Here is a 14,872-nt window from a genome sequence, read left to right as displayed (position 1 = left end):
TTAAGTGAATGACAGAATACAGTATATAGAAATAATATAATCTTAGACATTAGTATAAGTACAAAACGCTATGTTATGATATACATATAAATAATACATATAAATCTCTTTTCAGTCCAAACACAGGGTTAAAGTCTGGTTCTCATGCATCCTCAGGCCACTGAGACAAGTGAGGAAATGGAAATAATTTATTGCAATATTCCTATCTTAAAATAATTCACTAAGCAAACAGAAATAAATTTACTATGACAATAAAATGAAGCAAATAAACAGACAATGTTATCTTTATCTGGCATAAAGGCCTCAGGTTTCTCAGGTCGGCTCTCATTCATTGAATTCATGAGGAAATGTCCACTTGTCCTTCTCAAACAGCACAGACAAACAGAACATTCTCAGAACTTTGGCTATTGTTCTGGCAAGGTTCTTTCATAAATATGAACAAATGTTCTTCCAGTAACGTTAACAAAACATTATTATCTGGTATTTAATAATGCTCTCAAAACATTAGCACAAAAACATATGTTTACATTGTTCATGGAACATTTTCTGTAATATTTTATTTGGACATCATTTTTTTTTTATAATGTTATACTTTTGAATGTTCCCTGGACATTCTGAAACATTTCAAACACTTTTAAAACGTTTCATACATTTAGAAAACAGTCAAAAATAACTTTTTTATAACTTAAAGGAAGTGTATGTAAGATTGTGGTCAAAAAACTGCAGGTGTATCCCCTCTCCCCCTGACTCAAGGTTGCCAGATAGGCTGCAGGATCAGCAGGAACGTTTGTAGCTGCAGCTGTGGTAACTAGAGCAGATCTGGCAACCCGGATGCCGAAACACTACTGACTTCATGATTGGTAGATAGGTGGAGGGCGGAGCTTCAGGCCAAAACACATGTCAACATCAACCTCAGTTGAGGGCTGCAACAACAACTTTTAAATGACAATATCCTGGCCAGCCTACCATTGTCAGTGATATAAGTATTTGAAATTAACATGATTTCTTAATGTCTAGTGACATAGGACCATTTTATTATTAATTGAAATGCATTTCTGACATACAGTTCCTTTAACTGCAGTCTGTAACTTTCTGTGATCTAGCGGTTAATAAACAGAACTGCATGCGTCTTGCGGAAGAACATGCAGTCGGAGATACTGTTCTCTGGCGAGTCAGGCAGGGACTGAGCTCCTCCGAAACGGTTCCTACTGGTCTGAAATAGTCCCAATATGCACACTTATTATAAGTGTACCATAATGATTCAGGGTAAGACAAAAACACGGCTGGGAAAATATATTCTTAATGTTCTAAGAACATTATTTTTGCAAAGTTGGGAATGATGAGAGTTTGCTGTAATTTGCCATAGTATTCAATTTGGATTCCACAAGTCTGTCATTTGATGACTCTTGTCTTGACTGGTAGTATATTGTGTGTATGAGGATAGTGGTTTGGAAAAAGGATGGATGGATGGATTGATGGATTTCCCCAGTCCATGGGACACTCAGCAGCATTGAGGTTGTTCAGAGCTTATTTCACTCATGCTAATAATTCTCATTTAATTAGTTAACTAAATAATTTAAATGCGGGATGTTTTGCCTTGTATTATTTCAGACATGGACCTGGAAAATGAACAACTCAGCAGTGCAAAGGGAAGATTTATGCTTATATCACAATAGTTAATATCACAGAAATTACATATTTGCTAGGGATGTCTCAAAAACAAACACAAAGGCCACATATAGCAACATGAATTGACATTTATTATAGCATATATAATAGACATATAATGTAAATTAATGCAACATTCATTTTCTACCCTGCGCAACAATTATCACACACTTTTTTTTCACCTCGGTTCCAAAAATATTTTTCCAATTCATTTTCTCCATAGGGATTTAAATCACAACATTACAAATTTACATTTGATGCAAAATACAAGTTTCCATTCCACTTTGAGAATATAGCAATTTAACAACATTGATGATATATCCATTTTGAAAAGATTAATACATTATTGTTAAAAATCAGTAAGGAGAAAATGAATTGAATTTTTACTTCCAGATTGTGACTGTTGTGCTTGATTACCTACAAATGTATATGCAGTATCCCAAAGTTTTAGTAGATAATGCTACAATTAATATTAGATATTTAAAGATCATTTGTTTATCAAATTATACCGTGTACAGGGTGGGAATATATTTGGCAGTATGATTTACTGTTTGTCTGTCTGTCTGCACTTGATGTGCATTCTGTAGGGTTTGGGCATCATGGTGATTCCGTACACCGGGGTGTAATCCGGTTCCCCGGCATCATCGGGCCACACAAACTGGAAACGGCGTAACAGAGTGACCATGACCAGGAAGAGCTCCATACGTGCAAGACCCTCACCGAGACACACGCGGGGACCTGTAAAACACATATGATGATGACCACAGAACAAGTCTGGGCCAGATAGAATATACATTTGTGAATGGTTACCTGTAGAGAAGGGCATAAAGGCCTCAGGCTTCTCAAACTGGCCCTCCTCATTCAGGAAGTTGTCTGGGTTGAATTCATGAGGAAACTTCCACTGGCCTTCTTCTTTTAGTACAGAACTGAGGTTGGGAATGATTACAGTTCCCTGACCAAAGAGACACAGTTTAAATTTGCTTTGAATTATGTAATAACTTTTTACTTAAAACTTTCAAGGCAAGTTTCCTCACCTTCGGGATGTTATAGCCCATCAGCTCAGTGTCTTTGGTGGTGCAGTGAAACACACTTAGCGGAACAGTGTTAGCGACACGCTGGACTTCATGAATAACAGCCACTGTGTACGGCATATCATGCCTGTCTTCATACGATGCGTGATCTTTACCCTCCAGGACATCATCAATCTCTTGCTGACATTTTGCTGTTGAGCAAACAACGCTGAAAGGAGTTCGCTTTGCTAATATAATAATAATAATAATTTGTTACATTTATATAGTGCTTTTCTGGGTCCTCAAAGGAAGTGGGGAATCTCCTCAACCACCACCAATGTGCATCCACCTGGATGACAGGCAATGGCAGCCATATTGCACCAGATCGCCCACCATACACCAGCTTATAGGTGGAGAAAAGACCAAGTGAAGAAGCCAATCAGGAGAGGAGGATGATTAGGAGGCCAATCATGATTATGATGGACTGAGGCCAATGAGCAAATTTGGCCAAGATGCCAGGGTTACACCCGTACTCTTTTACTCAGGGACATCCTGGGATTTTTAATGACCAACGAGAGTCAGAAGCTCGGTTTAACGTCTCATCCAAAGGACGTGCTCTTTAACAGTATAGTGTCCCCATCACCATACTGGTGTGTTAGAAACCACACAGACCACAGTGTGAGAACCCCTGCTGGCCTCACTAACACCTCTACCAGCAGCTACCTGGTTTTCCCAGGAGGTCTCCCATGTAGGTCATGACCAGGCTCATACATCTAACATCCATCCTGAATGTTAACAATATCCAGTTAGAAAATAGTCAAATTAGCAATAAAATTCACAACAACATCACATGCCTGTTCTAAAATCACAAGTCAAAAAAGAGATTAGCCTTCCATTCCTACAGCTACCATGTTGAGCATTACGATTTCTTCCACTTGTTTTTCTGTTAGTGGTTCACCTCCTCATGCTCTGCTGTCTCTGGTTTAACCTAAACAGTTTTTAAAATAGGCAAAAATCGATGTTTTTTTTTTTTTTTTTTTTTAAACACAGACCTTGAACCTCTGGGTGGGTCATGAGGTAGAGAAAAGCAGTGAGAAGGGTGTTGGAAGTGGTATCAGTCCCTGCAAAGTGCAAATCCAGAATGTAGATGACGAGCTGGTCTTCAGAAAAGGTGGAACCATCATATTTTCTCTGGGAAGCATAAGATATCAATCCTTTATTTGAGACTCAAACTGTGGTGCATTTGTTCAAAAAATAACGTGGGAACCAAAAGTCTAAGACTACCAGCACTTCTATTTTTTTCTAGTTTTATTATCAGCATTGTGAGAATTTTTCTAGATTTAAATTTGATTAGATATTTTGGTCTTGGAAGTTTGGACTTAGAAGTTAATGTATGTCAGAGACTCACACCTTATCAAGCTCATCCAGATAGCAGTCAATGAAATCTCTCGGCTCTCCTGGGACTCTTGTGCTCTTGTGTTCAGCGATCAGCTTTATATTTATATTTTTTAACTTCTTCATGTTATCAAAGGCTTTTTTAAAAGGCAGGAACAAGATTCTCAATAAAGGAAGTGTGTCATATATCTGTTAGGAAAGAACATACACTGTTATACAATTACTCTAAAATGCAAGCTATTTATTTATTTATTTATTTGCAGTTATAGGTTTTTATTTAACAGAAAAATACCAATTATATATTCATGACTCATCCTGCACTACAGATTTTTTGTCCAATCAGATGCTCTCTAGAATAAGGATGTCCCTCTTCCTCTGATTAGTAGCATGTAACAGTTTAATCATTGGCTATTAGAACAAAAACTCTCTTTTTTTAGATAAAATAGTAACTTTCAAGCAATTTCACTGCTGTTTCAATCTCACCATGTTCCATGGTCCATTGAGGATCTTTGAAATCTCTGTAATGAGCTGGACGTAGCACTTCAGTAATTCACTGTTGTAATCAAAACGGGATCCGAACAGAACCAAGCCGATAATATTTGATGCAGCATTGTGGAAGATAGTTTGAGGATTGACAGTTCCTCCTGTACAAATGTAAATCAGTTAAAAAGATGGACATTTTCCTTGTCAGCTGAGGCATTGAAAAAAATCACATTGTCTCCATCTTGTCGATCAATCTAAAGTAAAAACAAAAATTAAATACCAGCGTTTTTGTCGAAATAAGCAACAATATGTGAAATCTCTCCCAGAATTCTCTCCTCCATGGACTGCTTCCCCAGGCCAAAATTCCTCAAGGTCATCAAAGCAAAGCGCCGATGATCCTTCCAACGGGGGCCATAGTCAGCCAATATGACACCTTTAGTATAATTATGATGTTAGTTAAGTTGAAGGGTTTCTCGTAGTTGACATATTCCAACAGTTTATATTTACCAGCATAACACAATCCTGGCTTTCACAGACAGGCTTGAAATTAGTCCCAGACTAAAATGCATGTTTGAGCTGTTTTAACTTAAAGTGGCTTGCACTGGAAAGCTATAAACTATCCTTTTTACTTACTTAATCCTGTTGTGTTACCTATAGTGGTGGATATATACCTAATGCCTATTGGCAATGTGCGATGCCGGAGCAGAAGGCCCCCGGTTTTACGCCAGTGGGTGGCGACAAGTTACTGTCATGAGTCTTGCACGCGACCAATTTGTTTTAAAAAAAAAATCATTCAGGAATGACAACTGACTTAGTTTGGTACTGTTTTCTGTGACGGAGCAAAAGAGGCAAGGAACGATTGTGTCTAATTTATAAGTAACTAAACTAAACTGATGTAAAAGCAATTCCACACTCGATATATTGTGATTTAATAGTTGATATCTACAGCTCGTAGTACGAGTTACCTTTATTTTCCGTGAGATGACTAATCATTATGTCTTGAGGCCGTCCTGAGAAGTCTTGAGCCTTCGTAACTAGAGCTTCCTTAATAACCTCAAAACTGTTCAGAAAAACTGTTGGTCTTGGTCCAGTATACAGACTGAAAATGTTCCCATATCGTTCTGCAAACTTTAAACGAATGGAAAATGATTTTACAAACAACAAAACAGAAAAACGTTTAAACTTGATGACGTTAAATAAAGCCATAGCCTACTCTTTCAAAGTCCTTCAAAGGATTGGCCATGTTCACGTGAAGCAGATTCCCAAATATTGGCAGAGGACGAGGTCCTGGAGGAAAATTCTTCGGCCTCTGGATCCGGACTAGGAGGAAGACGAGGAAGGTGCATATCCACACGAGAATCAAAGAGCCCAGCATGCTGACTGATGTCCAGCTGTTGTCTGTTTGCAGTTTCACTCAAACTTGTGAACTCAAACCACTCTTGGGACATCGTCTACGTTTATCGGAACAGATTTGGCCGTGTTCCTGAAAGATAAACACTGCACAACATTCTGCATTTACCTCGAAACAACTTGAACTCTATAATTAAATAAAAATATATTCACAGTGGAGACTGGAGCCAGTTCCATGCAGTTTATCAGGTATGAGTCAAAAGACCACAGGGTACAAGGTTATGTAGTTTTGATTTATTTACTTTATCAGTTTATACTTTTTTAAGTGGTTTATGACTTTGTCTGGATATTTTGTGACCCTGGACCACAAAACCAGTCATACGTTGCATGAATATATGTGTCAATAGCCAACAGTAGCCTACATTGTATCCGTCAAAATGATAGATTATCTTTTATGCCAAAAATCATTAAGATGTTAGGTAAAGATCATGTTCAATGAAGATATTTTGTAAATTAGGCCTAATATAAAATATTATGTATATTATGTACATATTACTAATATATATATATATATATATATATATATATATATATATATATATATATATATATATATATATATATATATATATATATTAGTAATATGTATTGCTAAGGACTTTAAAAGTGATTTTCACAATATTTAGATTTTGTTTGCAAACTCAGATTCCAAATTTTCAAATAGGTGTATCTTGGCCAAATGTTGTCCGAACAAACCATACATCAATGGTTAGCTTATTTATGCATCTTTTAGATGATGTATAAATCTTAGTTTCAAAAGAATTACCCTTATGACTGATTTTGTGGTCCAGGGTGACATTTATTTTATGGACTGGTTTCACAAACAGGGCTTAGATTAAGCCAGGATTCAGCCTTAGTTCAATTAGGGCATTTAAGTAGTTTTTATAAATGTGCCTTAAAAAAACCTTGAGAAAAAACAATGGCATTGACCTATTTTAAGATAAGTCAGTGCAAGTTGCTTTCAGTTCAAACATCAATTTTAGTCTGGGACTAGCTTAAGCCTTGTTTGTGAAACCTGGGGTACAAAAGATTTCTATTTTAAATAAATGCTATTCTTTTTACCCTTACATTAATCAAATAATCCTGCATAATTTATCATGAAAATATGATGCCGCTGTTTTCACCATTGATTATAATAAGAAATGTTCATATTAGAATGATTTCTGACGTATCGTGACACTGAATCAATAATGATAATAACTCTACAAGTGAACACAATAAAACCACACTGGCATACAGTCAGACAAGGTGACGAAAGCTTTTTATTTAAGGACTGTCTTCATGATGCAATACGATTCTTTTTATGACCTTTTTATCATATATGTGACCAGTCATGATACTGTTACTGTTATTATAATAATAACATCAAATCATCTTTTGCAACATAAATCTGACACGATCATCATGATTTGACTGTCTGTCTGCATTTGATGTGCATTCTGTAGGGTTTGGGGGTGAGTGTGACTCCGTACACCGGGGTGTAATCCGGTTCCCCGGCATCATCAGGCCACACAAACTGGAAACGGCGCAACAGAGTGACCATGACCAGGAAGAGCTCCATACGTGCAAGACCCTCACCGAGACACACGCGGGGACCTGTACAACATATATGTGCGTATACGATTTACAAAATGCACTCAAATGACTCAAAACTATACCTGCATCTGATTCTGAATCCGTTACCTGCAGAAAAAGGCATAAAAGCCTCAGGCTTCTCAAACTGGCCCTCCTCATTCAGGAAGTTGTCTGGGTTGAATTCATGAGGAAACTTCCACTGGCCTTCTTCTTTTAGTACAGAACTGAGGTTAGGAATAACAAAAGTTCCCTAGAGAAGAAAAAGACACAAAGTCATGATTTTAAAGGGTTAAAACTCTTATATAGGAATTTCCTCACCTTCGGGATGTTGTAGCCCATCAGCTCAGTGTCTTTGGTGGTGCAGTGAAACACACTTAGCGGAACAGTGTTAGCGACACGCTGGACTTCATGAATAACAGCCACTGTGTACGGCATATCATGCCTGTCTTCATACGATGCGTGATCTTTACCCTCCAGAACATCATCAATCTCTTGCTGACATTTTGCTGGTGAAATGAAAAGCTATGTTTAAGTGGTATCACTTTAGTATGCAGAACACATATTCACTATTAACTACGACTTTTGGCATAATATAATGGCAATAAGGCATAAATATGTGCTTTTAAAGTACTAATAAACAACCACTATCCTTGTCATATGCATGCTAATAAGCACCTAGTTAATAGCAAGACTTGAACCCTAAAATAAAATGGTAATGTTTAAGCCAAAGCATTGATCAAATTAATTAAAATGCATTAAAGGTGGGGTATCAGCAGGTAGGGGCGTGTCTACTAATGATGGTGAGACAAGAGGCTCAGTGCACATCATTATTCAGAACACACCAGTCACACAGGACGGACACAGTAGCCGAGAACTAATATATGCTGGCTTTTGCTTGATGCTCGTGTGTCATGTTCGCTTGTTTGTTCATTTGCTATCATATTGTCACTCACTTCAGCGAAGATAAAGACCCATTAATTTCCACACCGTATTGAGCATCTAAATCTCCTCATTGTCTGTCTCAAGCGTCAGCTAACAAAATGTATCCCACAGGTATGGTACAGTGCCTTGCGAAAATATCCGGACCCCTTGAACATTGCAACCTTTTGCCACATTTCAGGCTTCAAACATAATGATATGAAACTGTAATTTTTGGTGAGAACGGTTTGTGTTTTTGTGATCGCTACAACCAAGCTACAACCTCCCGCGATCTCTCTTGAAGCCAATACGGAAGTAATGTAAACTGCAATTCCTCAACTGGCAACTAGAGGCAGGCTCCAGAAGGGAGCAGAATCTCATTGAGCCCCATGTTAAAATTCCCAACTTTACAGCAGAAAAAAACATGTTTCGCGGTAAACTCGCCCCTACTTTAAGCTTCAGAAGTTTCCTTATCGGAATCCTATGGGTGACGTCACGGACAGTACGTCCATATTTTTATACGTTCTTATTTTTACAGTCTATGGCTACAACCCTAATCTTGTCATAATTGTAATATGTCGTTAGCTGGACTGTCGTGCTTGTGTACTATCAAGATGTTCATGAGAACGGTTTGTATTTTTGTGATCGCTATAACTTTAATCTTGTCATAATTGTAATATGTTCGTTAGTTGGACTGTCATGCTTGTGTACTATCGAGTTGTTCATGAGAACGGTTTGTGTTTTTGTGATGGATATTCACTTTTTCATTGAATACTCGACCTGGATTAGTAACACCGATTCTGCCATAGTCGTTGCCTGGGTTACGTATGTGTGGGGCGGTGCTATCAAAATAGGGCGGAGACCCATTTTGGGGGTAGGGGCGTGTTTGTTTTGGTGATTTGAAATAACAACAAAGGCTACCAGAAAGCACTTACCCCACCTTTAATAAATCAAAACACAAACCTTGAACCTCTGGGTGGGTCATGAGGTAGAGAAACCCAGTGAGGAGGGTGTTCGACGTGGTATCAGTCCCTGCAAAGTGCAAATCCAGAATGTACAGGATAAGTTGAGCTTCAGTGAACGAGGAACCATCATTTCCTCTCTGGTGAAATTAAAACAAACACTGATTAATAAGAACAACTTTCTCATTCAGGTGTAAGAGATGCACTTCAAGATACAAGACAGGTGCGGCGTGCAGCTGGCGCTCATTATCACTCACGCCACTGGCCTCACCCAATTCTCAAAGTCCCTCTGCCTCGGCTGCTTACCACAAAAATACGAGTACAATATTTGTAACATGACTGACTAGCCTTTCAAATTCATCCACTTAGGAGAGTATCTTCAAAAAGCTCATTTATCGCCTATGTTTTCAAATGTATCCATATTAGTGTAGACATAAGCTAAGTGAGCATTAGATGACGGCAAAGGTAATCTAAATGTAGAAGTAGAGTAAATGGGCATTAGGGATATTTAACATTTATTTGTATTGGTTGATATTATTATTAATCAATTCCAATAAATTAAAAAAATCTCTAATATCGCAAATAACCAATATGGAACCGATATATTGTGCATTCCTAAAAATAAAAATAAATAAAAACGGATAGTCACGCACCTTATCAAGCTCATCCAGATAGCAGTCAATGAAGTCTCTTGGCTCTCCTGGGACTCTTGTATTTTTGTGCTCATTCACAAGTTTTGCAATCAATTCTCTGGCTTTCTTGGCATTTGTGAAGGCCTTCTTGAAGGGCAGGGGCAGAAATCTCAGCATGGGAAATGTATCGTATATCTGCAATAAATTAGAGACATTACTTTTTTGGTCATTAGATATTTTATTTAAACAATAAAAAATGTATAATAACAATATAGCTTCTATATGTGCATTTTATTAGCTGAGTGTAAATATATGATGTGATAAAACTCCACACCAGGGTCCACGGCCCATTGGCAATTTTTGCATTCTCCGTATAGAGGTGAATGAAAAGCTTGAGGAATTCATCTTCATAATCATAACGGGATCCAAACAGAACAATGCAAATGATATTTGATGCAGCATTGTGGAACATAGTCTGAGGGTCAAAGGAGTTCCCTGCAAAAACACAAAGTACATTGTTCTGAATGTCAAGTCAAGCTCTTGTGCGAGTTTGTTTTGAGATACTGAAGATTAGATAACAAAAAGAAGCACATTATTACCAACTCTTTTTTTCAGTTTGGCAATGACATGGGAAACCTCTCCCAGAATTCTCTCCTCCATTGACTGCTTCCCCAGGCCAAAGTTTCTCAAGGTCATCAAAGCAAAGCGTCTGTGTTCTTTCCAACTGGGGCCATAGTCCTTCAAAATTACACCTGCAATAATATGTAAATAATCAGCAGTGGCTCGCTGGGGCGTCTAAATTGGAAATATTTTTTTTTCTTTTTCTTTGAAGATTGCTCTTTTTTTTGTCTTAAATTAAGTTTTTTTTGTCTTGTATTAAAGGTCCAATAGCAACTTTCCGTCCGCTAGAAGGCTCCTATTCAAAACAAAGGCGTAGTTTGATGGTGCCAAGTTTGAGCGCAGCATCTTGGGATGTGGTCTTCACCTCACAGCCGGTGGAAAAAAACTGTTGTGGAGCTGAGCACGGCTGCTGGAGCGATTGTTATACAAACACGCCTCGCAAGCACTGGGACTTTTATTATGACGGGACACAGACATGGGTCATGAGTATAGAGGGAATGCATGCAACGTCACCATCAGATGGAGCGACTTTGATTAATCCCTACTGAGTGGCAAAAAGACAAAGAAGCAGCATTGGTTTACAGCGTGAATGCAGCGAAGACACAAAAAACCAGCCCGGCGCCAAGGGGGGGGGGGGGGGGGGGGTCAGGGGAGGCTTATCCACAGACCCCATGGACATAGCTGTTCCGAACTTGAAAAGTACTTGATAATAACGTGCAATTTTCTCACTCAAACCACTGCCACCGGTTGCTGCTTCTACTTTTAGAGGGAAAAGCTGCCCATATCTGCTTGTCTATGATATGAAATCTTCGTAATCCTCTGTAAGAATTCGTAATAATAGCATATTATTAGTGAAAGCGAGCTAGCAAAAGATCCAGTGTGTATCTGTATTTGCACTCGTCAAATGATTACATTTCCAACGTGTTTTCGCTTCGAATGGCATGACATTTTGATTTTATGAGGTCTTTCAATAACCTAGAAATCTAGACGCACCCTAGCGGCAACAAATCTAATCTGCTGCGAGTGTCTTCTAGCAACTTTCAATACACATCGGAGCTGTAAAAACCAAACTCTGATCAGGCCAATCACATCGTGTGTAGAGTCGGTGGGCAGGGCTTGACATAATGACAGCCAGCCGAGTTGCGCTTGCGTGCTTCTAGTAAACACAGAAACTAGCGAACGGCGGTCTTTCGAATCAGCTTTGACCGCGATTCTGGAAGACATGGAGTTAAGCTTTTCTCTGAGAAAAGAACGGCACTGGAGTCATTCTTAAAAAGGGAAGATGTGTTCAGAGTTTTGCCGACGGCAAAAGTTTAATCTATCAGCTCTGCTTCAAGTTCCTCTGGTTGGTTGTTTTGCTATCCAATTGTGTGCAGAGGGAGTTTGAAAGACAACCGTTTATCCCGCCCCTCGGATTGAGCCCTGTCAATAGTGAGTTTCCAGACCAAACATCTTGATGTGGGTCTGGCTTGTCAGGCTAGGCCAAAACTGGTACTGCAATCACTTTCAAATGACTGTAGAGCGGTGTATCCACTCTCCCCCTCCCCCTGACTCTAGGTTGCCAGATAGGCTGCAGGATCCAGCAGGAACATTTGTAGAGCTGCAGCTGTGGTAACTAGAGCAGATCTGGCAATCCGGGTGCCGAAACACTACTGACTTTGTGATTGGTCAATAGGTGGAGGGTGGAGGGTGGCACTTCAGGGGCCTGTTCTTTGTACGTCACTAACTCAGTTAGCTGGATTTGATTGTTGACGATTTGGCTTGATCTCGGATTGTTTGGTTCTTCAAAGCTCATCCTAGACTTGCTGTCATAGCAACAGGTCCGTTAGCTTAAACCTGCTCGACAGCAGGCTTATTTCATGTAAACAGGATTAGATAGATCTTGAGGTCATACTTAAAATCTGTTCCAGCCACTGCTACTTTATTACAAGACTTCATTACTGAACCAGGGGCAATAATAGTTTAAAATAGTAATAAATGTAAAAGTTTATTTGAAAATAATATTTTAATGTTGTGTAAAATTTATGTATAATACTGTCACAGTCACTTGATTGAGAGATTTATTTGTGAATTGTGATGGAATGATTACTCTTATAGATGTATTGGAGGTTTACTCACATTGTGCAGTTAATCTTTGTTTTTTGTTTTTTGTTTTATTGCCAGAAAAAAACATGTAAAATACAGCAAAGAAAATATATTAATACACATAGGCCTATACAACAAAATAAAATTTAAAAAATAAATTTAAAAAAAGAACAATAGACTTCACCTTCTCGTCAAATCTTCTGTCCAATCAAAATGCTCTCTAGAATCTAAAGCCCGCCCCCTACACTGCTGAAGCACCTACATGGGAGACCTCCTGGGAAAACCAGGTAGCTGCTGGTAGAGGTGTTAGTGAGGCCAACGGGGGTTCTTCTCACCCTGCATGTGGACTGTGTGGTTTCTAACACTCCAGTATGGTGAAAACACCACAGTAAGGCTGAAATCGGTCAGTTAACACACATTTACTAATTTCTGCTCTGGTCTAAATTTAGACTACCAGACACGAGAGGATCATATGCGCGAGTCCGCGCAGCCAATAAACATAGACCAATTTGAATTCTCCACAGAATGCTGCATTTCAAAGCGATATGAAGGAGATTATGATTGTACAGTGTTAGAGGAAACTGGCTTCACCAAACAGAAAGGTCCGCTCTAGTCAAACTGTGTCGTTTCAGGGGAAATCACGATTACACATTGAATAATGCGGCGCGTTCCAAAGTACTTCAGTGGGCCTTTAAGCTTCAGAACGGTCTGAAGTGTGTGTGCGTGTGTGTGTGTGTGTGTGTGTGTGTGTGTGTGAGAGAGAGAGAGAGAGAGAGAGAGAGAGAGAGAGAGAGAGAGAGAGAGAGAGAGAGAGAGAGAGAGAGAGAGAGAGAGAGAGAGAGAGAGAGATCGGATCCATAGACATAGCGTACTGCCAGGTGTTCGGGATCAATTCACGGAAATTAGTGGTCTTCTTTTTAATATGGGACTCCAACATCGCTAGCAGCATCAAACTGAGCCATTGACGCTGAAACTTTGAATCGGTCGGTCTGGATAAACCCGCTTGATAAGGAGGCGAAACTCTTCTCTACGCGATCGCAGCTGGAGTGGATGAACCCAATATCTCCTCAGGACAAACAAATCACCCTCACTAGACGTCACTTTGTCTTGTTTTGCGATTTTTTTTTCCGGTAACGCATTCATTAATAGCCTACACATCGGACTCAGTGTGCAAGGTCTCTGTGCGTGACAAATTTTTCGGATCACGAATACGAAAAAACGCATGCGAAAGTATAGGACTCGGTGTGCAACGACCTTAACCCTTTGGACTTAAACTGAACAACCTCAAAACATTGCTTAATCATAGTCTCTAGGTATAAAGGTATAAGAGTGTAGGTTGATTTTCAAGTATTACCGCTTCCTTTAGTAACATGGTTGGCCATGATGTCCTGGGGACGTCCTGCAAAGTCCACAGCCTTAGTAACAAGGGCTTCCTTCAAAACCTCAAAACCATTAAGAACCACCCAAGGTTTTGTTCCAAGGTAGAGACTGTAAACTTTTCCATAGCGATCTGCCAACTAAAAGGTTTAGTGTTAAGACATCACACAGCAAAACATTACCAGGTATTTTACACAGATAACTCTTGAAAGTGGTATGGTTATTCTTAATGTATTTCTTTATATTAAAAATGAAGGAAGTGTTCAAATAATGTACTACTGTACCCTCTCGAAATCTTTCAAAGGATTATTGATGTTTAGCTCAAGCAAATTCCCAAATAATGGCAGAGGACGAGGCCCTGGAGGAAAGTTCTTTGGCCTCGGGATCTGGATGAAGAGGAACACGAGGAAGAGGCATATCCACACCAGTATCAGAAAGCCCAGCATGCTGACTCACTGATGTCCAGCTGTGATCTGCTCATGTTTCACATTTAAACTCAAGATACTACGCACCGAACCCTCCCACTTCCAACACTGAACATTCCCATAGAGCACGTTGCGTGTAGACTCACAATTAATATACTTATAATTAGCAATACAAGACAGATGGATTAATTTCCAGCATAATGTAACAATAAAAGAGTTAATGTTCTAGTCGTACAACTGAAGTTTCTTGCACCAAAAAAAAAAGTGGCACAGTTGTTTTATAAGAGCATTTTCCACCTTCTCACTAAACT

At 39.0% G+C, this 14,872-nt stretch overlaps 2 protein-coding genes across 2 annotated transcripts; both read right to left on the bottom strand.

Moving 5' to 3' along the window:
* Window positions 1-1,739: 1,739 nt before the first annotated feature.
* LOC137064847 (cytochrome P450 2F2-like) lies at window positions 1,740-5,990 on the bottom strand. The gene is made up of 9 exons (XM_067436379.1): window positions 5,770-5,990; window positions 5,522-5,684; window positions 4,837-4,989; window positions 4,557-4,717; window positions 4,089-4,262; window positions 3,731-3,869; window positions 2,703-2,890; window positions 2,479-2,620; window positions 1,740-2,406 (listed from the first exon to the last, which is right to left on the bottom strand). Exons 1-9 carry the CDS (start codon window positions 5,929-5,931, stop codon window positions 2,213-2,215), a joined length of 1,476 nt encoding a protein of 491 aa, XP_067292480.1. The 5' UTR covers window positions 5,932-5,990; the 3' UTR covers window positions 1,740-2,212.
* Window positions 5,991-7,210: 1,220 nt separating this feature from the next.
* LOC137064455 (cytochrome P450 2F2-like) lies at window positions 7,211-14,621 on the bottom strand. The gene is made up of 9 exons (XM_067435809.1): window positions 14,421-14,621; window positions 14,114-14,276; window positions 10,653-10,805; window positions 10,388-10,548; window positions 10,075-10,248; window positions 9,423-9,561; window positions 7,860-8,047; window positions 7,650-7,791; window positions 7,211-7,562 (listed from the first exon to the last, which is right to left on the bottom strand). Exons 1-9 carry the CDS (start codon window positions 14,580-14,582, stop codon window positions 7,369-7,371), a joined length of 1,476 nt encoding a protein of 491 aa, XP_067291910.1. The 5' UTR covers window positions 14,583-14,621; the 3' UTR covers window positions 7,211-7,368.
* Window positions 14,622-14,872: the final 251 nt, after the last annotated feature.

Source organism: Pseudorasbora parva, chromosome 25 (genome assembly GCF_024679245.1).
Source record: "Pseudorasbora parva isolate DD20220531a chromosome 25, ASM2467924v1, whole genome shotgun sequence".
Taxonomy (NCBI): Eukaryota; Metazoa; Chordata; class Actinopteri; order Cypriniformes; family Gobionidae; genus Pseudorasbora; species Pseudorasbora parva.
The sequence above is the reverse complement of the archived record's forward strand: the minus strand, read 5'-3'. Positions and strand labels throughout refer to the sequence as shown.